Here is a 23586-nt window from a genome sequence, read left to right as displayed (position 1 = left end):
AAAATGAACATATTGAGGAGAGGAGGTAACCATGGAATAAAATTACCAGTGGCGATCAAGAGGAATTTGACCCTTAAAACTAGAAAAAAAAGATTATTAAGGTCTAGTTTTACGGCCTGGTTTCACTAGGAAACATGATGGTTGATGGGCATGGGGTGGGGATGAAGAACAGTGGGTAAGTGCTGGAGATATTTAGGAGATAAAGTCAACAGAACTTTGTTGGCTTCGTTAAGGTAGAGGAGGTACATGAGGGAAAAGGAGAAATCAGGGTTAATATCTCAGATTCTGTCTTTGGCAACTAGATAGATAGAAGAATCATGTAAATAGGGTTATTGGAATATAGAAATACCATTTATTTTGTATATTGATTTTGTATTATGCAACCTTCCTAAACTCACTTTTTAATGCTGGTCATTTTTTGAAAATTCTATAGGATATTCTGCATACATTATTATGTAAACATAAGGAAAATTACCTTTATTTTCAAATGTTAAAACATCTTTGTATTTCTGAGATAAATCCCATGATAGAATTTGATTCTATATTAACCTTATATCCTAAGACCTTGCTAAATTTACTTACTACCTCTAGTATTTTTTTTATTATCCTTTTATTTATTGATGTTAGAGAGAGGGGAAGGTAGAGGGAGAGAGAGAGAAACATTGATGAGTGAGAACATCGATTGGCCGCCTCCTGCGTGCCTCTCACTGGGGATCAGGCCGACTACCTGGGCATGTGCTCTGAGTAGGAACTGGACCAGCAACCTCTTGGTGTATGGGTCGACCCTCAACCACTGAGCCACACCAGCCAGGCTCTTTTTTTTTTCTTTTTTCCCCATCAATTCCTTAAGATTGTCAGTGTAAATCTTGTCATATGAGAATAGGGATAGTTTTACTTCTTTCTTTACAGCCCATACTTTATTTTCCCATTATTTTTTCATTCCTTATTACATGGCTAAGACTACCATGACAGTGACTAATAGAAGCAATGGGAGAAAACTACCTAGCCTTGTTTTCTTAGGAGGAAAGTATTCAGTGTTTAAGTCTACTGTTAACTATAGGGTTAAAAAAAAAAAAAGCAGTGTAATTAAGGGTTAATTTACATAGAATAAAATTCAACACCCATTCATTATGAAAACTCTCAACAAACTTGGAAAAGAAAGGGACATCTTCACTCTGGTAAAGGATATGACTCTACACTTACAGGTGCCTCAGGAAAATATCAAGTAAAAACACAAGGAAATGTTAACACACATCCACTAGAATAGTTCAAATTAAATAGTCTTACAATTAACAGGTGTTGGCAAGGATTGCTGGTAGGATTTTAAAAGGATACAACCATTTTGGAAAGTAGTTTGGCAGTTTCTTATAAAATTAAGTACAGATTTACTATATACCACCCAGCAAACCCAATTTTAAGTATTTATTCAAGAGAAAGGAAAACATGTTATAAGAAATCTTTTATATTTTAATACCTTTTTATTGATTTTTAGAGAGAGACAGAGGAAAGGAGCGGGGGAGAGAGAAAGAAACATTGATGTCATAGTGAAACATCTATTGGCTGCCTCCTGCATGCCCCCTATCAGGGATCAAACCTACAACCTGGGCATGTGACCTGACTGGGAATCAAACTGGCAACTCTTTAATGCACGGGATGACACCCAATGCATCTGAGCAACATCAGCCAGGGCATAAGAAATCTTATACACAAATGATCATAGCAGCTTTATGTATAGTAGCCCAAACCTGAGTTCACCTTTACATCATCAATAAACAAATGACTGAAAGATAATTGTACTTTTATAAAGAGGAATCCTATATGCTATACTCTATTATTCCATTTATATTAAATTGTAGAACAGACACGTAATATATAGTTACTGAGAAGTCGAAAAGCACTCTCAGTTGCTGCTTTAGTGCTTTGGATAACATCACAAAAGAACTATTTCTTTGATATCTATATTCTTTACTGTTGCAGTGTTTTAGGAAGTTTATATACAGAGTTTTTGAGGCTTTGCATATAATCCATTATTTAAATGTTTCTTGCTTTTTTATTTCTGACTCAAAATAATATTCATTTTGTTATTGATTCATAAAGATATCCATATCATTAAATCCTTTTTATTTTCCTTTTTTTCCCTTAAGATGAATTCATGAAACAGATATAAAGTATTCTTTATTTATAACACAACTACTCCAGACATTTTTATTTTGAAATATTCCAAACATACATCATAGAGAATTTAACTTTAAAAATCCCAGCTCAAGAAATAGAACATTGTGTGCAAGATGGCAAACTAGGAAGGTCCAGGCCCTCATTTGCTATAGAAACATCAGAAAACAACTGCAGACTGATCAAAGTAACCATACAGGAGCTCTGGAAACCAGTCAGAGATTTTCAACAACGAAGCAAATAATTATTTTTGTGGTGTTTGATTGCACTTGCCCTACCCCTTCCTCGGTATACACATTATGGCCAGGAGAAAGCAGCCTAATTTTTCATTTCCTCCCTTGGGACCTAAGAAGCTGGGTAAAACTTGTTTGCAACATTCTGATATATCTGTTGGTTGCTTAAGGGATTGATTTTTTTCTTTCCTGACTTTAAGATTAGACAGGGACCAGCAGCATATTTTGGATTTCAGATTGGAAGCCACAAAAGGCGATGGCAGGAGCTGCGGCACGTGAAAACTGCAGAGGGGGACTGTAGAGCCATGGACAAGAGACTACAGTCAGAGGAATGCATTGAATATCTACGAAACATCCAAGAAGTTAGCTGAAGTGAGAACTTAGACATTTAAAAACAGACAAGGAAAAATGAGGTTAAAAAAACACGCACATATAGGTCCAGACAGAGCAAATGCTAGAGAACTGAAGGCTTTGTGCGGGATGATCTTAAAGCTCAGGGGTTCACTGATTAGCGAGGGTGTTCCACACCAGTTTGCAAAGAGTTTGAGAGGTGGCTGTTTGTTCAATGTTCAGTTTTCAACAGGAGATGACTAGAAATACAAAGGAACAGAGAAAAATTGCCCATTCAGAGGAACAAATTGCATCTCCAGAAAGAGCCCCTGAAGAAACCTATATATCAAATTTACCAGGCAGAGATTTTAAAATAAGTATCTTAAATATATTCAGAGATCTGAAGGAAAACACAAAGAAATAAAGGAATTCAAGGAAAACTATGGACAAAATGAAAATATCAAGAGAGAGATAACAATTATAAAAAAAAATTGTGGAGCTGAAAAAGGCAATAACCGAATTGAAAAATTCCCTACATGAGTTCAGCAACAGACTTGAGCAAACAGAAAGAAAGAATCAGCAGACTTTTAGAAAGGTGATTTAAAATTACTGAGTATAAGGAGGAAAAAGAAACAAATGAAAGTCCCATAAGAAGACAGAGTGAGCAAGAGGGAGAGAAATTACTTGAAGAAATAATGAAAAAAATTTCGCATATTTGAGGAAAACCATGGATACGTATACAAATACAATAAGCCCTCCATCCTGCATGAAAGAGAAACCCAAAGAGAGGCTCATAATTAAACTGTTGGAAATTAAAGATAGAGTCATGAAAGCAGCAAGACAAAAGCAAATATCACAATATTCAGTAAACTAATCAACAGATTTTTTAGCAGAAACCTTGCAAGGCAAAAGGTTGTTGGATGTTATGTTTAAAATGCTGAAAGAGCCCTGGCCGATTTTTCTCAGTGGTTAGAGTGTTGGCCTGTGTACCAGAGAAACCCAGTTTCAGTTCCGGCTAAGGGCACGTACCTGGGTTGCAGTTTTTCCCTGGCCCTGGTTGGGGTCATGTGGGTGGCAGCCAGTCGATGTGTCTCTCTCACATTGATGTTTCTCTCTCCCGCTCTCTCCTTCCATCTCTCCCTCCCACTCTATCTGAAGATAAAGGCAAAAAAAAAAAAAAAAAATGTCTTCAAGTGAGGAGAAAATGCTGAAAGAAAAAACTCATCCAAGAATTCTATATAATCACACTCCTTTTAACCATAGGCATATGATCTTAAAACATGTCATTAGGCAATTTCATAATTGTGTGAACATAATAGAGTTCTGTTTAAATAAACCTAGATGGTATAGCCTACTCTTCATGTAGGCTAAATGGTATAGCATATTGCTCCTAGGCTACAAGCCTACGTAGCATGCTACTGTACAAAAAAATAAAGAGCCCTGGCCATTTTGGCTCAGTGGTTAGAGCATTGACTCGCGGACCAAAGAGTCTCGAGTGTGATTCCAGTCAACAGCATGTACCTCGGTTGTGGTTCAGTCCCCAGCCCTGGTCAGGTTGTGTGGGAGGCAACCAGTCAATGTGTCTCACATTGATGAATATCTGTTCCTTCTTCCCTCCCTCCTACTCTGTCTAAAGATAAATGGAAAAGAATATTTTTGGGTGAGGATTTTTTAAAAAATGCAATAAAGAGCCTGGCCGGTGTGCTTCAGTGGTTTGAGTGTCATCTCATGGACCAAGAGGTCCCCATTCAATTCCTGGTCAGGGCATGTGCCTGGGTTGTGGGCTCGATCCCCAGGGGGGAGGGGGGACAGGAGGCAGCCGATTGATGTTTCTCACACTGATGTTTCTATCTGTCCATTTTTCCCTCTCTCTAAAATAAAAATTTTAAACATCAACAAAAAAGAGTAATTTAAAAAATGAATCTAACTATAGGTTATTTGCAAGAGACTAACTTGATATCTAAAGATGCACATAGTTTGAAAAGTGCTTCGCTAGCATGCAGTTTCTATGAGTTCTGTGCAGTAACAGCCGCCTTGCATCAATAAACAGAGGAAAGGCTATCTTTGTTATCCAGTTCAAGTAGCTATCCTACTTTGGTTCCCTGACTCTAAATTTTTTGTTTCATTAATTTTTATGTGTATATCTGTCCTTCTTTTATGGATTGCTTCAAAGGTAAGCTTATAGAACCATTTTGAAACCCTGTATTTATGTTGTTTAAAAATATTTAAGTATTTTGTTTTGTGTTTTCTTTCTTTCTTTCTTTCTTTCTTTCTTTCTTTCTTTCTTTCTTTCTTTCTTTCTTTCTTTCATTATTTCTTTTCTTTCTTTCTTGATTTTTTAGAGGGAGAGAGAGATAGAAATATTGGTGAGAGAGAACATTGATTGGCTGCCTCCTGCATGCCCTCCACTGGGGGGTTAGGCCCACAACCTGGGCATGTGCCCTGACCAGAAATTGAACCAGCGACTTCTTGGTGCATGGGTTGATGCTCAACCACTGAGCCATACCAGCCGGGCTAAGTATCCTATTTTAAAAAGCAGATAATTAATGCTTCTGAAGCAGTATGGCAAACTGAGTGCACATTACTAACAAATTAAACACTATGCACTGAATATTAATTTTTTATCAAATTTAATCCTGAAAATATAGTTGGATACTCTCATCCCCATTTTACAGATGAAAAACATCAAGGTACTGAGAAATGATAACACAGTTAGTAAAGGAGAGAGTCGTCTCAGGGGTATACCTAATTCAGTATGAAGGGGTGGGGCACACTGGAGATTTACAGGGTGTTGTTTGGGAGTAATTATACTGGTATAGAGCAGCCAGGTGGGTCCACTTATTCCTTACTCATGGGCCATGTGGTAAGCAGTTAGCAGTGTTTACCCCTATTTGTACCATTAAGTATGAGTACTTGAATCACAGGGATAAACTAATCCCTGCAGAGGGCTGGTGACCTCCTGTGAAATGAAAAAAGTCCCTTTGCCCAAGAGACTAAATATCACAACCTACTGTCAGCACAGGCTATCTATCCTTCCCAACTGTTGAAATCAGGTTGTGTATTCTGTCTTTTCTCTACAAGGAGACAGATGCATAAAGGATGCATAAAAGATTCATAACGAAGCTTACAGGGGATTTCAGCTATAAAACTGAGCATCCAAAACAGACTCCAACATTTGAGGAAAGCCAACACTAATTAAGAGATTCACCTAAGTAAACAAATTCTGTATTTACGGAAATAGAACAATTTGTAAAAATGGAAATAACAGTTCAAATCTTGGTATTAATATGGAGATGAAGTGAATTTTTGCTCGTAAAGGAGAAAACAATGCTAGGAACATAGTAAGTGCTCAATAAATATTTAACAGCAAACTAAATAAAAGGATTCTATAATTTACATTGGTATGATTAGAGAGGATATTGCATTCAAGCAAAGGGAACAATGAAAGGAGATTAAAAATCTCACAATAAATTATCACAATAAAATCTCATTGGTTAGGATAAATAAGAGTAGATGCTGTTGGAAGACAATGCTTTCAACATTAGTGGATGTAATAAATAAATAATAAAGTCATATAGAGTAATTTAATAACAAATTTAATCAGGCAGTCAGCAACCTACTGTTTTTTCAAATAATACATTTTGGAAGATACAATATTAACTTGCAAATAATGAAATATTTTGCAGAATTTAAAAGAGGCTCTACCAAGGGAAAACAAATGACTATTTGGTTTTGAGAAGACTATAAATAGAACTCCATTTCTTAATTAAAACTCCTTCATGAATTGATAGAGTCGATGATGAAATAACCATTCCTATTAGCTCTTTTTTACATTTGATCTTAACCAAAAGGCCAAGAAGTGATAGCTATTTTTTCAATTGATATAATTAACATACAACATAGTTTCAGGTGTACAACATGATGATTTTATATTTGTATATATTGCAAAATGATTACCACAGTAAGTCTAGTTAACACCCATCACCACATGTAGTTACATTTTTTTCTTGTGATGAGAACTTTTAAGATTTACTCTCTTAACAACTTTTGTATATACAGTACTTTAATTATCATTAGTATAAGATGTTAACCATAGTCCCCAAGCTATATATTACATCCCCAGGACTTACTTATTTTAACTGGAAGTTTGTATCTTTTGACCCCTTTTACCCATTTCCCTCATGCCCTACCTTACCACTTCTGACTGCTACCAATCTTTTTGTGTATCTATGAATTCACCCTTTTGGTTTGTTTTTGCTTTTCTGTTTTAGGTTGTACATGTAAGTGAGATCATATGGTTTTTGTCTTTGTGTCTTATTTCATGTAACATAATATGCTGAAGGTCCATCCATGTTGTTACAAATGGTAAGGTATCCTTGTTTATAGCTAAATAATACTTCATTTTCAATATATACCAAATTTTTTTAATTCATCCACTGATGAACACTTAGGTTGCTTCCATATCTTGGCATTGTAAATAATGCAATAATGGTAGTACATACATCTTTTCAAGTTGGTGTTTTTGTTTCCTTTGGATAGATGCCAGAAGTGAAATTGCTGGTGCATATGGTAATTCTATTTTTAGTTTTTTTGAGGAACTTCACTATGGTTTTCCATAGCGACTGCATGAATTTACATTCCCACCAAGCGTGTATAAGGGTTCCCTTTTCTGCATGTTCTCACCAACATTTGTTATCTTTTGTTTCAGGCCAGTGTTTCCTTATTGATTTTCTGTCTGGATAGTCTACCCATTTATGAAAGTGGGATATTAAAGTCTCCTACTATTAATGTAATGTTGTCTTTTCTTTTAGGTCTGTTAATATTTACTGTATCTATTTAGGTTTATAAATATTGACATATTTGTATCCTCTTATTGGATTGGTACCTTTATCATTACATAATCACTTCTTTTTATTGATTTGAGAGAGAGGGAAACATCATTGTGACAGAAAAATATTGATTGGCAACCTCCCACATATACCCGAGTGGGTATCAAACCTGAAACTTGGGTATGTGCCCTGACCAGGAATGAAATCTGTCACCTTTTGGTGCACAGGACAACACTTCAACCAACCATAATTACTTTCTTTATCTCTTATTACAGTCTTTTTCTCAAGGTTTTATTTTGTCTTATGTAAGGATAGCTACCCAGCTTTCTTTTGATTTTCATTTGCAAGGATATCTTTTTCCATCCCTTTCGATCTATATGTATCGTACATCTGAAATGAGACTCTTGTCAGTAGCATATAGATAGGTCTTGTTTTTCCTCCATTCGGCCACTGTGTCTTGATTGGAGAACTTAGTCTATTTACATTTAAAATAGTTATTGATAGGTATGTAATTATTATCATTTGTTAATTGTTTTCTTCCTTTGTTGTTTGATGATTTTTTTTTTTAATCCTCACTGGAGGACATTTTTCTATTTTTTGTTCAGATAGAGTGCAAGGGGGAGAGAGAGAGGGAGAGAGAAAGAGAGAGAGAAACATCGACGTGAAAGGGGCACATCGAGTGGTTGCCACCCGCATGACCCAACCAGGGCCAGGGACAAACTGCAACCGAGGTACGTGCCCTTAGTGGGAACCGAACCCGGGTCTCTCTAGACCACAGGCTGCTCTAACCGCTGAGCCAAACTGGCCAGGGCTGGTTTGATGATTTTTGTAGTGGTATTCTTAGGTGCCTTTCTTTTTATCTTTTGCGTGTCTACTATAGATTTTTGGTTTGTGGTTGCCATGAAGCTTACGTAAAGCAACTTGTATTTTTTTTTTTTTTTTTTTTTTTTTATCCTCACCCGAGGACATTTTTCCATTTTTTGTACAGATGGAGTGGGAGGGAGAGAGAGGAACAGAGAGAGAGAGAGAGAAACATCAATGTGAAAGGAACACATCGAGTGGCTGCCACCCGCACGACCGACCAGGGCCGGGGACAAACTGCAACCGAGGTATGCGCCCTTAGCGGGAACCGAACCCGGGCCTCTCAGGACCGCAGGCCGACGCTCTAACCGCTGAGCCAAACCGGCCAGGGCGCAACTTGTATTTTTAACAGTCAATTTAAATTGATAATAACAAGTTTGAGCACATTCTAAACTGCTACATTTTTACTTTACCACTTTTTATGTTTTCGATATCACAATTTATATCTTTTTATGTTGTGTATCTATTAACAAATTATTGTGATTATATTTATTTGTATTAGTTTTATCTTTTAACCTTCATACTAGTTTTACAAGTGATCAACCTACCACCTTGACAACATTAGATTATTCTGAATTTTACTATATATTTACCAGCAACAGTGAGATTTATACTTTCATATGTTTTCTTATTACTAAGTTCAGTTTTTAAAGCCCCTTTAACATTTTTTATAGGCTAGTCTGATGGTGATTAACTCCTTGCTTTTGCTTCTCTGATAAACTCTTAACTTCAGTTTTAAAGGACAACTTTGCTGGGTAGAGTATTCTTGCTTGGCACTTTTTTTCTTTCAGCACTTTGAATTTATTGTATTATTCCCTTCTGGCCTGCATAGTTTCTACTGAGAAATTTGCTTATAAGCTTATGGGGATTTTCCTTTTTACATAACAAATTGTTTTTTTCTTTTGCTACTTTTAAGATTTCCCCCTGTAACTTTTGACACTTTTTAACATATCTTAGTGTAGATCTCTTTGGATTCTTCATCTTTGGAACTCTGGGATTCTTGGATCTGGATGTCTGTTTCCTTCCTGTGGTTGTGAGGAATTTTCAGCCATTATTTCTTCAAATAAATTGTTTTGACTTTTTTTTTTTTCCTACTTCTGGGACCCCCATTATATGAATTTTGGTTCACTTGATGTTGTCCCATAAGTCCTTTAAGCTATTTCACTCTTTTTTATTCTTTTTTTTATTTTTGCTGTTCTAATTGGGTGAATTCTACTGTCCTGTCACTAAATTCATTGATGTTTTTCTTCTTCATTTATTCTGCTATTGAACCCCTCTATCGTATTTTTTGAGTTACTGTATTCTTAAGCTCTATGCTTCTATTTGGTATGTTTTAATATTTTCTGTCTCTTTGTTGAAATTCTCACTATGATCATCCATTCTTCTCCTGAGCTCAGTGAGCATTTTTATTGCTTATTTTGGACTCTTTATTAGGCAAATGTCTTTCTCTGAGGCTTTTTCTTGTTACTTTGTTTGGAATATATTTCTTTTTCTTTATTTTCCTTGACTCTCTCTGTTAGTTCCTATGCATTACATGAAGGACATGAACCTTATCTTTTCAAACTTGCTGTAGGTCTTGACCGTTTCTCAAACTTTTGTAATTATTCAAGCAGCCTATTTTTAGTGGCTTCTAGTAGTTAAAGGTGTTCTAAGACCTGCCATTGTCCTAAAGGGGAGAATCTCATTTAACACCTAGATTCAGGCTGATTGGAATCCATACCCTCAGGTAGCAGCTTTTAAAGACTACAGCTTTACCTGTTTCAGAAGAAAGTCAGGAAATAGGCATTTCTGTCTTTCTTCTCTGTGCTGAGCCCTGGGATGGTAGGCAGTTAAGAACTTTTTTTTTGTTTGCTATTATTCCATTGAACCCAGGACCTGGTCACCAGAGCCACGATATTGAGGGATGTATCCTCTGGGCAACAGACATAAAAGTCAAGGCTCCACACCTCTATACCAAACATCTTTCTCAGAGATACTTCCAACCACAGCACAGTGGCAACCAACTTCAGATCACTTTGTAGCTCATACCAGGTGGCCTGGGTCAGGGCATAGGCATCAGTTTAATATGGTCTACACCAGAGCCCTTCTCAAGAGGCCTCAGAACCAATACACCTGATGGTGAGCTTCAGACCACACCATACGCTCACAGATGACACATCCAATGGCAGAGTTGGCAGCCACCAGGACCCTACTAAAGTAAATCCTGCTCTGTGGGTTCAACCTGTTCCCTACAGCTTCTTCTCTGTAGTCATGGCCAGTCCTTACAATCAGCCTGAGGATCATTCCCTCCCATTGACGTGCCCACAGCAATCAAGGCTGAACTACAACAGGAGAGCATACATAATCCACACAAGGGAGAAACCTGGAGCATGCAGCTCAGGTGACCAGGTAGGGTGTACCACTTGGCCCCACAGGACATTTACTATGTAAGACCACTCTATCAGGACCAGGAGACATAGCAGCTCTACTTAACACATAGAAACAAACACAGGTATGCAGCTAAAATGAGGAGACAAAGAAACAGGTCCCAATTTAAAAACCAAGCAAAACTTCAGAAAAGAAGACGAAAAACGGAGACAAGTAATATACCAAATGTAGAGTTTAAAACACTGGTTATAAGGATGAGGATGCTCGGTGAACTTAGGGGAAAAGTAGTGAACTGAGTAAGAACTTCAACAAAGAAATAGGAAACCCAAAAAGAACCAGCCATAAATGAAGAATACATTAGAAAGACTGTATTCAACAGGAGAAGAAGCAGAGGATTGAATTGGAGATTTGGAGAATAAGGAATTAGAAAATACCCAATCAGAATATCGAAAAGAAAAAAATCCAAAAAAATGAGGATAGTTTAAGGGGCTTCTAGTACAACATCAAACATACTAACATTTTCAGCATAGGGATACCAGAAAAAGAGGGAGAACAAGGAATTGAAAACTCATTTGAAGAAATAATGATGGAAAACTGCAATAATCTGGAGAAGTAAATAGACATACAAGCTCAGGAAGTGTAGAGTCCCAAACAAGGTGAACTCAAAGAGGCTCACACCAAAACATATACTTAAAATGCCTAAGGTTAAAGACAGAGAATTTTAAAAGCAGGAAGAGAAAAGCAGTTAGCTACCTACAGGGAAGTTTCCATAAGACTATCTGTCAGCTGATTTCTCAGCAGAAAGTTTGTAGGCCAGAAGGGAGTAGAGTGAAATGTTCAAAGTGATGAAAAGCAGGGACCTACAAGGAAGATTACTTTACCCAGCAAGGCTATCATTTAGAATCGAAGGACAGAGTTTCTAAGACAAGAAAAGGTAAAGGAGTTTATTGCCATGAAATCAGTATAACTAGAAATGTTAAAGGGACTTCTTTAAGAAGAAGCAAAAAAAATGATTAAAATTATGAATAACTAATCGGCAGTAAGCACATACCTATTAATAATTACATTAGCCCTGGCCAGTTTGGCTAGGCAGTTAGAGTGTCGGCCTGCGGTCCAGAGAGACCTGGGTTCGGTTCCCGCTAGGGGCACATAACTCGGTTGCAGTTTGTTCCCTGCCCTGGTTGGGTTGTGTGGGAGGCAACCACTCGATGTGTCCCTTTCACATTGCTGTTTCTCTCTTCTTCTCTCTCCCTCCCACTCTATCTGAATAAAAAATGGAAAAATGTCCTTGGGTGAAGATAAAAAAAATAATAATAATTACATTAAATATAAGTGTATTAAATGCTTCAGTCAAAGGACAGGGCGGCTGAATGGATAAGAAAATATGACCCATACATATGCTGCATATAAGAGTTTCATACAAAATGAATGTAAAGGGATGGAAAAAGATATTTAGGAAATTTTTTATTATTATTATTATTTTTTTAATCCTCACCCGAGGACATTTTTCCATTTTTTGTTCAGATAGAGTGGGAGGGAGAGAGAGAGAGACAGAGAGAGAAACATCGACGTGAAAGGAACACATCGAGTGGCTGCCACCCGCACGACCAACCAGGGCCGGGGACAAACTGCAACCGAGGGACGTGCCCTTAGGGGGAACCGAACCCAAGTCCCTCTGGACCACAGGCCAACACTGTAACCGCTGAGCGAAACCGGCCAGGGCTATTTAGGAAATTTTAAAAGCTAGAGTAGCAATGCTTTTATCAGGCAAAGTTGACATTAAAACAAAGTCTATAACAAGAGACAAATAAGGACCTAGTAATTTCACTTCTGGGTGTTTATCCAAAGAAACCCAAAACATTAATTCAAAAAGGCATATTGCATCCCTGTGTTCATTGCTGCATTGTTTACTGTTGCCATGATGTGGAAGCAGCCTAAGTGTCCATAGATGAATGAATGGATAAAGAAGAAGTGGTACATATATGCAATGGAATATTACGCAGCAATAAAAAAGTATGAAATCTTGCCATCTGCGACAGTATGGACAAGATATAGAGGGTATCATGCTTAATAAAATGGGTCAAACAGAGAAAGACAAATGCCATGTGATTTCACTTATATTTGGAATCTAAAAAATAAACGAACTAACAAAAACATACATACACAGAATATTTTGATGGTTGCCAGATGGGAGGGTTTGAAGGATGGGTGAGAAAGGGAAAAGGATTAAGATGTGCAAATTGCCAGTTACAAAAATAGTTATTGGGATGTAAGGTACAGAATAAGCAATATAGTCAATAATAATGTAATAATTATGTATGGTGTCAAATGGGTACTAGACTTGTGGTCATTTTATAAGTTATATAAATGTCTATGTTTTGCAGCTGAAACTAATACAATATTGTATGTCAGCTGTAATTGAAAAATTAAAAATTATAAAAATATGTAGCATAAAAATGTAGTAGATATAAGCTGTTTCTAATAAATCACATTTTAAACTCATATTGCATTGCAAACAATTAAGAATTTTACCTCAGGTATATCACAGTAATTTAGTTGGTACAGGAAATTTTGACATGGATAATTATGGTATGTGACTAAATACAGGTAGTGATATAATCTCAATGTCCGTTTGTATAAGAAAAAGTTAGAGAGCTTACAGTACTTGTTTTCAAGATATAACAAAGTTACTCTAAGCAAGTGTACCCAAGAGAATTGAAAACATGCCCACACACAAAAATTAGTACTGAAGTGTTTATAATAATGGATAAACTTTATCCATTATTTAAGCATTATTCATAATAGCTAAAAAGTGGAGTCTGCAGATATTCATCAACTAATGAGTAGATGAACCAAAAGTGTATATGTATACAGTGGAATATTATTCAGCAATAAAAAGGAGTGCCATTTTATTTCACACCTGGTAGAAGAACTGTAATTAAAAAGACAGACAAGCCTGGCTGGTGTGTGGCTCGGTGGTTGAGCGTCAATCCATGCACCATAGAGGTCGCTGGTTCGATTCCTGGTCAGGGCGCGTGCCCAGGATGTGGGCCTGATCCCCAGTGGGGGGCATATGAGAGGCGGCCAGTCGATGATCTCTCTCATCGATGTTTCTATCTCTGTCCCTCTCCCTTCCTCTCTCTCTAAAATCAATAAAGAAAAATAATAATAAAAATGGCAAGGAAAGGGCCCAACCCTCACCTATTTAAAAAAAAAAAAGACAGACAAGAACAAGTATTGATGGGATGCAAAGAAATTGGGATCCTCATACATAGATGGTAGGGATGTAAAAAGTTGCAGCCATTATGAAAATAAATTTGGCAATACCTTCAAAATTTAAATATGGTGTTACCATTCACCAAACAATACTACTCCTAGGCATATACCTGAGAGAACTAAAACATGTATTTACACAAAAACTTGTATACAGATGTTCATAGCAGTATTATTATGATAGCTGAAAGAAACAACCAAGTGTCAGCTATAAAAGTGGAATGAAGCACTGTTACATGCTACAACATGGATGAACTTTAAAAACATTATTCAGTAGTGTCTCTTTATCCATGGTTTTGCTTTCCACGATTTCACTTCCCTGCAGTCCTAAAGTACTAAATGGAAATTGCAGAAATAAACAATTTATAAGTTTTAAGTTGCTCACCATTCTCAGTTGCATGATGAAATCTCATGCCATCTTACCCAGGACATGAATCATGCCTTTGTACAGCATGTCCATGCTGTATACACTACCCACCTGTTAATCCAATCCTTAGTAGTTCCTCATGACTTGATTGTTCAGCATCACCTGAAGCAGATGATCCTCCTCATATATCACCAGAAGGTCAACAGTAGCTTAATGCAACATCACAATGCCTATATCATTCACCTCACCTCATCGTAACATGTAGGCATTGTATTATCTCACATAATCATCAGAAAAACAGTGAGCTGTTGAAAGAAAGACCACATTCATATAACTTTCATTACAGTACATTAATTGTTTTATTATTAATTATTTATTGTTAATTGTTTTAATTGTTTTATTATTGTTATTTTATTATGCATAATTTATCAATTAATCTTTAACATAGATATGTATAGGAAAGAACATAGTACATATAGGTTTCAGTATTATCTGCAGATTCAAGCATTCAGTGGAGTCTTGGAATATATCCCCTGTGGATTGGGGGGTGGAGGGCTCCTGTATTAAGTGAAAGAAGCTAGATAGAAAAGATTACCTGTTGTATGATTGTATTCATATGAATGTCCAAAAGAGGCAAATCTATAGAGACAGTAAGTAGATTAGTATTTGCTAGAGGCTGTGGATAGTGTGGTATTGGGACTGACTACTAATAGAAATGGGATTTATTTTGGGGGTGATGTAAATATTCTGACATTTAGTGTTAATGAACTTAGTGAATATACTGAAGTACACTGAAGTGTACACTTTAAAATAGTGAATTTTATATTGTGTGAAATATATCAATTTAAATGCTTTATAAAAAGAATGCTGGGTCTATGGTAATATGCATTTTATAGTTTGATAAATATTGCCAAGTTGTCTTACATTGAGGTGGTATAATTTATATTCTTACAAGCTATGTATGAGTGCTGTTTTCTTCACATTCTTGGCATTATACTATGTCATTTTTGCCAGTGTTGCTGTTGAAAAATGATAACCTAATGTAGACTGTTATATTTCTCTAATTATGATCAAAATTAAGTATCTTTTCATATTCTGAAATGCCATATATATTTTCTTTCCTGTAATCTTTCTGTTCTTATCTATTGTCTGTTTTCTGTGTTGGGGTTTTTTTCTCATTGATTTGTTGAACTACTTTATATGTTATCTTTTTCCCACTTTTTCTTTCAACATAATGGTGTGTTTTTACTATGAGCACTATCTTTACTGTGTAGTAGTGCTCATTATAGCATTGTTCTTTTTTTTTTTTTTTTTCTTTATTGATTTTATAGAGAGAGTTGGGGAGAGGGAGAAAGAGATAGAAACATCGATAAGAGAGAACATGGATTGGCCGCCTCTTGCATACTCCTCACTTGGGATTTGGCCCACAACCTGGGCATGTGCCCTGACCGGGAATCGAACTAGCGACCTTTTGGTACATGAGTCAATGCTCAACCAGTGAGCCACACTGGCCGGGCCATCTTGTTTTAAGCCAAGAACCTAAGTTCTATCTCAGTAACATTATTGATGAGGTCTCTTCAGTTTTCCAGTGCTTATAATTGTACTCCTTCTAAGCTATGTCAGTTTTACACATGTATTTGTATATGTAAATGTGTTTGTATCTCTGTATTAAGATATTTTGAAGGGAATGCGAGGAAAGCAGGCATTGGGTACATTAATTAATCTTAAATTTTGATTTTAGACTAGTATTAAAATGAAAGTATTTATGGATTTTTTTCTGTAAAATGTGAGAAACAAAATCAGTAGATTAATATATAGATGTGTACCCTGGCCAGTGTGGCTCGTTTGGTTGGAGCATCTTCCCATACACTTCCGGTTGTGGCATGTGCCCAGATTTCGGTTTGATCCCTGATCAGGGCACATGCAGGAGGCAGATGATCAATGTTTCTCTCTCACATTGATGTTTCTCTCTGCCTCTTTCTAAAAATCATTAAAAGCATATCCTTGGGTAAGGATTTTTTAAAAAGTCTTATGAGAGAATTTAATGTTCCTTGCCTGTTCTGGAAAATAGCTTTGTGACATACTTTTGATAAGGTGGTCAATGAAGACCTTTCTGAGGAGGTAGCATTTAAAATGAGATATACAGGTAATGAAAGAAGTCAGTCATGGCAAAGCTGGAGAAGGACATTCTATATATTAAGGAAACATGGAATTGAAGACACTAAGATGCATCTTTGGGTAGCAGAAAGGAGGCATTATGGTTGGAGCTTACTGAGTTGAGATAGAAGAGGTAAAGAGACAATGCTAAGGGTGTTAAGGACTTTGACCTTGCATTGAGAAATTATCAAGAGATATTAAGCAAAGGAATAACAGTATGTTTTAAAAGATTACTGTAGCTTCTAGATGGAAGATGAATAAGGTGATAAGAAAAGAAGCAGGAACACTAATTAAGAAGCAGGCCAGAGCCATACCAGAAATAAGGATAGTGGCAGACCAGATGGAGAAGAATTGTTAAATTCTAGATATAGTTTGAATGTAAAATTAACTGTACTCAATGTATTGGATGTTAGGGATAATGGAGAGCAAAGATAATATTAATTACTCCCAGCCATTTGTTATTAAAATCTATTTATGGTTCTGGCAGTTTGGCTCAGCAGTTAAAACGTCAGCCTGCGGTCCAGAGAGTCCCAGGTTCAGTTCCCACTAAGTGCATGTGCCTTGATTTCGGTTTGTCCTTAGCCCCGGTTGGGGTCGTGTGTATGGCAGCCAGTCGACGTGTCTCTTCGCATCGATGTTTCTCTCTCTCTCTTCCTCCCTATCGCTCTGTCTGAAGATGAATGGAAAAATGTCCTCGAGTGAGGATTTAAAAAATAAAAAATAAGTAAATAAATAAATCTGTATACTCTTCATGGAATCAAGTATGGGAGGTAAGGATTATAAATTATGATATATAAGCTTATATTTGTGTAGTGCTTTCAAAATACTGCCAAATCTATAACCTCATTTTGGGTTCTTTAATTGAAACATGTTAGCAGTTGAAATGATTTCTGAATTCAGTTAGTTTTTCTAAAATAGAGCTTAACTGTCATTCAGAAGTATTGAGGCTACTTAAAATTCTCACACACAAAAGCAGTCCTTTCCAAAACATTATCCCTTACAAAATTAGCATGGTTTTCTTTTCTTTTCTTTTTTTGACGAGTAGTTTATATTTTAAGGAATAGGGTGGAAGTTACAAAATTTTTCTTTTTTTTTTTATCCTCACTCAAGGACATTTTTGCATTTATCTTCAGATAGAGCGGGAGAGGAAGAGAGAGAGAGAGAGAGAAACATTGACGTGAGAGAGATACATCGAGTGGTTGCCACCCACACAACCCCAACTGGGGACAAACTACAACTGAGGTTCGTGCCCTTAGCAGGAACCGAACCCAGGCCTCTGTGGTCCTCAGGCCTAGAGATGCTCTAACCTCTGATCAAAACTGGCCAGGGCTACAAAATTTTTCTTAAAAGTAGATTTTCGTGATGTGTAGTTAAATTTTGTCTGAATGAGAGTATAAAACCAACCATATTTTTATGAGATAAAGTTAAGTTTTTAAATATGCCAGGCTGTTACGTAACATAGTTAAATTAACAGAATTCATATTATTAAGCATTTTTACTTTTGGAATAGAGGTTATTGCACACTGTATAATTTGATGTGAAATTAATATCAAAATCTTGCCTGGCTGGTGTGGCTCAGGGTTTGAGGTTGACCCATGCACCAAGAAGTTGCCAGTTTGATTCCCTGTCAGGGCACATGCTCAGGTTGTGGGCCCAATCCCCAGTGGGGGGCATGCAGGAGATGACTAATTGATGTTCTCTCTCATCAATGTTTCTCTCTCTCTCTCCTTCTCTCTCTAAAATCAATAAAGAAAAAATATTAATATCAAAATCTTAAAGCTACCACATATATATATTCTGTACTTCCTAGCATAATTTTGTTATATTTTATATGAAAATCTGTAAATTAATTATTTTTTCTTAACTAGGTCTATTCAGAAATGCAGTTTTTGGCATTAATGTTCAAAGGGAACAGATTTGCATAAATCATTGCATTAGTTCCTCAAGGAAAAATGAAATCAGTCTTTTTTATTTGTTTTTCAGAGGTGGCTGGATCCAAACAAACCAATAAGGAAGCAGCTAAAGAGTGAGCATATATATTTACTTGATGTTTTGCAAGTATACTTTATAAAGGTAAAGTGTTAATATAATCTGATAATTAGAATTGCTTTTATTAATTCTAGGAGGATCTCCTTATAGTTTGAACTTCAGAGTCAAATTTTTTGTAAGTGACCCCAACAAATTACAAGAAGAATACACTCGGTGAGTTTATAGAGCTTTTTTTTTTTTTTAAATATTGTGAAAACTATTAAGAAATTTTGAAATTAGTTAGGTAAAAATAAATTACCATGCCATAATTCTGAGTTTACCTACAGCACATAGAATAAGTCAAAGATGTTTCAAGAAAACAGTTTATTTCCCTCTTGGATGACTGGGAGTGCTTTAGGAGATTGGAACCCCAGGGCCACCCCATTCAGCCCTGAGCAGCTTCCTGAGCTACATACATATTAAAATTTTCTAGAGAAAACTGGTTAAGCAGTATTGCTGTAAATAATTGAAGTAATCAGATGATGCTACAGTTTAAGTGTGGTGCTACATAGTGAGAATTGTGCCTGCTTTATTTTTTCCATATAAAATCATATTCTGTATACAGTTAACCCTTGAAAAACATGGAGCTTAGGGACATTGACAACCATCAAAATCTACATATAACTTAAGTTGACCCTCCATATTAGCTGATTCTCAACTGCAAATTGGAAATACAAGACAGGCCCAAATGAGCATTTTAATAATGTATGAAGGTTAGGTGAACTGTTCAAGGTAGAAATAATGAGGAATACTCATTGTGGTAATTGTCATTATTAAAATAACCTGAAGAACCCTGGCCATTGTGGTTCAGTTAGGTGGGCATACTGCACACTGACAGGTCACCGGTTCCATTCCTGGTCATGGCACGTACCTGGACTGCTGGCTCGATCCCCCTGGTAGGGGGCGTGCAGGAGGCAGCCAGTTGATGTTCTACTCTCACATCAGTGTTTCTATCTCCCCCCCCCCTTCCTCTCTCTCTCTCTCTCTCTCTCTCTCTCTCAGAAAATCAGTTTAAAAATCTTAAAATACCTGAAGGCTAAGCGTGTGTGTTGTTGAAAGACATAATTAGTAATTCTTTAGCAAAATAATAAAATAAATATTAGCATATTATAACTTCCATGAAAGTCTCAGATATAAGAATATAGGTCAGTGTCTGTATTCAGAATTATTCTAAAAGATAGGCATCAAATTTAAAATCTGTACCTAAAGCTACCTGTAGATGTTAATGTATTGGTTATCCTTTAGAATGCTGTGGTGAAGCCCTGGCCAGTTTGGCTCAGCGGTTAGAGCGTCGGCCTGCGGTCCAAAGAGACCTGGGTTCGGTTCCCCCTAAGGGCATGTACCTCAGTTGCAGTTTGTCCCCAGCCCTGGTTGGGTCGTGCGGGAGGCAGCCACTTGATGTGTCCCTTTCACATTGATGTTTCTCTCTCTCTGTCTCTTCCTCTCTCTCCCTCCCACTCTATCTGAACAAAAAAATGGAAAAATGTCCTCGGATGAGGATAAAAAAAAAGAATGCTGTGGTGAAGTAGAAAAACAAAATAATAAATTAAAGATATTTCCCTGTACCTGCCAGTCCTCAAGTGTTTGTGAATTAGGGTTTTTAGTAGACCACATTAAAAAAATTAGATTGACATCCTTTAAAGTCCTTTTCTGTGTGTTTATTGGGGGAGGGTGTTACCTTTTTTTATAATAGGAGAATATAGGCTGTGGATTAGGCAGTTCTAACATTTGAAACTAATAGTATCCAAGCAAATTTATCTTAAAAAGCAAAATTGTGTTACATGAATACCTTTTAGCTTAGTACTATAGCTCTTAGGTTTTGTTGTTGTTAATTAAAATAACAAGATTTTTTAGTATAGTAAAACCTAATTTTTTATGAACTTCAAGAAAACTACTGTAGCCCTGGCCGGTTTCACTCAGTGGTTAGAGCATCAGCCTGCAGACCAATGGGTCGCAGGTTCAGTTTCAATCAAGGGCAATACCTCAGTTGCAGTTCGTCCCTGGCTCTGGTCAGGGGCATGCGGGAGGCAGCCAGTCGATGTATCCCTCTCACATCGGTGTTTCTCTCTCTCTCTCTCCCTCCCTCCCGCTCACTCTATCTGAAAATATCCTCGGGTAAGGATTTGAAAAAAAAAAGAAAACTACTCTAAACTAATGAAAATTGTGAATTCTTAATTATTTTTAAATGCATTTTATTGTTTCCTGGTACATATAACTTCAAAGTATTTTATATGTTTTAGTAATCAGATTTTTAAATGTATAATAAATATTTGTAGTTAAAAGATCAATAATTTTAAATTGGGTTTCTAATATATTTTATTTTTATAAAAAGTTTGTTAGTATAAGCAATTAAAATATTCATAATTTCCTTTACTCAAAAAAAGTCTTTGAATTTCTTACCAAAACTTGATTATGTTGATTCTTTTATAGCCTATATTGAAAACATAATCAAGGAATACATGTCTCACTGATAATTAAATCAAAAAAATATTCCTGAAATACAAGAAAGTAAAATCAAGTTTGATAGTAATGCAGGAATTAGTTTGTACTCAGTCCATCAATCTAGAATATTTTCTTTGTTTACACTGGAAATAATGCATTATTTCTAAAATCCTTTATAAAATAGATTTATAATCTTATAACTGGCGCTATTTAATAAAATGGGGTAAGTGGCTAGTTTTTATTTTATTACCATTGTCTACATTGTGCATCAGTGATTCTGTACCTTGATTACAAATTAGAATCACTTAGGGTAGCTCTTGCCTTGGCCACACCCCTGCAGACCCTGATGTAATAGGCCTCAGATGGGACCTGTGCATAGGCATTACAAGCTTCCCGGGTAATTCTAATACACAACCAGGTTCAAGAAATGCTCCTTTAAAACTTTACTGCTTGGGTAGCCTTAATGCAGTGGTGCAGAGTAGTAATAAGACACTCTTAGCCCCGGTTGCCAAATTGTAAGAACTAGTATAAACGCCACAAAACAGAAAATCTGCTACACCTTAGGATTCCATTTTAGGTAAATGGTGAAAAAGAATGGATTTAACAGAGCTCCCAAATTAAACATCGTTTAGTATTGCTGGCATCATTGGAATTAGAGTTTTCTCAGAAATCAAGAGAATACAGATGACATTACTTTCATATCTTTTTAGTACACAAGAGGTGTTTAGTTCATGGTATTATTTATTGACTGGATTAGAAAAACTGTCATTTTTACAGCTTAAAAAGGTGATATCTATGTTTACCTCAATCATTATTAATCTATTCTAAAGGTCTTAATTGTCTTTCAAAATTAGGCTTTTATCTTTCTGTTTAGGGCCCCTGGAATATATATATTAGGCAAGTGATGCTACTTTCTTTTTACAAATAGAGAAACTAAAACTCAGCCAGATTTTAAGTAATTTGCCAAAGACCACAGGCTGGCTTGCCTTAGGACTTACAGCTTAGATTTAACTTTTCTGGTTTCCATACTGTCAGTCCTTAGTGATTAGTATGTAAATAAAATTCTGCAAGCATAGGTATTATTTATGTGGCATTTACAGTATTATGTCAATGATATACATATAGTATGACCATTCAATCCTAACTATAAGACTGTTTTCCACTAGGAACCTTTAACTTTTAATTATGAAACTAACTAGGCTGGATAGAAATATATTGTCCTAGGTTAAGTAGTAACATTTGTAATATTATGTATTAAGCCTCAGAGACATTATTAATATATGAAGCCAGAATATTTGTATCAGATTTTTTAAAATTTTCTAATCAATATCTGAAAACCTTAGTTACATTCTTCAGTAATACAAATTGTCATGGAGCTCTTCAATGACTTTAATTAACGAAATAACTAAAGGTTTTAATGATTTTTGACTCTTGGAGTATGTATCCTCTTTTTGCGGCGTGAGATAAAAGTCCCGATTTAAATATTTAAAGCTGCAAATTTTGGTGGTCTTCCAACATTATGCAGGGCAGGTGGTTTTGCCCAAGCATTGATGCATCTGTGAGGGAATGACTTCACCCACTAGCAGGGACAGGACAGTGTCATCTTGTAAGCAACTCTAGACTTCTTGTTATAGAATACTTTTTTTAGTTTTAAGGGAAATTGGATACTTGGCAATTCTAATAGTAGAGCAATAGTAGAGAAAGGAGCTTATGTGGGGTTTTTTTGTTTGTTTTTTCTGATCAGAGAGCTTTCTTAACTCAAATGAAAATAGAAAGGTGCTTTTCTGCAATTAATAATTTCTTGCTGCCTAATAAGATAATCAACACATAGGCCTGTTTTTGCATTTGGCTTTCTATCTCAGAAAGAGGGATTTTGTTCCACTGGTCTTGAGTGCATTACTACTGTCAGTTCTCCTGTGTCTGTTTGCTATGTTTCCCAGTCCTACTATCTGCATACACCAGTTCTCAGAGTATTTCTCTCTAATCTTCTCCCTCTGTCATATAACTCTTTAAAAACTTGAGTTTTATAATGGATCTAGTGGAAACAAGACATTTGCAGTACAAACTTTTATTTATTAAAGAATTTTAAAACTTGAATTCATGAGTTTATGAAAGTTTATTTTTAAAATCTTTTCATGTGGTAATATATATATTATAGAAGCAAATACTTAAATATTTTAATTTTATTTGTTAATTTAAATATACATTTTTAAATCTAAATGTTATAATTCCAATAAATGCTGTCTTTTTTTTTTAAAGGTACCAGTACTTTTTGCAAATTAAACAAGACATTCTTACTGGAAGGTAGGCTATTACAAATGTTTAGTAATTGGATTTTGAAATTCTCTTAATTCTATATTAAGTAATTAATGATCTTTGCAAATAAATGATCTATTGAAAAGTGGTTATAACATGAATTCCTTTCATCAGATAAATTCATTACTTAATAGTTCAAATTAAAAATCACATGGAAATTTCAAGTGTGAATAGTATAATATAAATTATAGTGCTTTTGAAATTATGTTTA

General features: G+C 35.9%; 1 protein-coding gene across 5 annotated transcripts in view; it reads left to right on the top strand.

The window, feature by feature from the left end:
• The window catches only part of PTPN4 (protein tyrosine phosphatase non-receptor type 4), a 251441-nt gene that overhangs the window by 96332 nt on the left and 131523 nt on the right, over positions 1-23586 (top strand). For 4 of the 5 annotated variants that reach the window (XM_036254434.1, XM_036254430.1, XM_036254432.1 and 1 more), the window contains 3 exons: positions 18573-18615; positions 18692-18791; positions 23319-23363. In XM_036254434.1, the coding sequence (XP_036110327.1) occupies positions 18573-18615; positions 18692-18791; positions 23319-23363 (188 nt within the window). The remainder of the gene's footprint in view (positions 1-18572; positions 18616-18691; positions 18792-23318; positions 23364-23586) is intronic. The other variant, XM_036254435.1, reaches the window with a different exon arrangement.

This window comes from Molossus molossus, unplaced genomic scaffold, assembly GCF_014108415.1.
Source record: "Molossus molossus isolate mMolMol1 unplaced genomic scaffold, mMolMol1.p scaffold_m16_p_11, whole genome shotgun sequence".
Lineage (NCBI taxonomy): Eukaryota > Metazoa > Chordata > Mammalia > Chiroptera > Molossidae > Molossus > Molossus molossus.
This window is presented reverse-complemented; position numbering and strand designations above follow the sequence as displayed.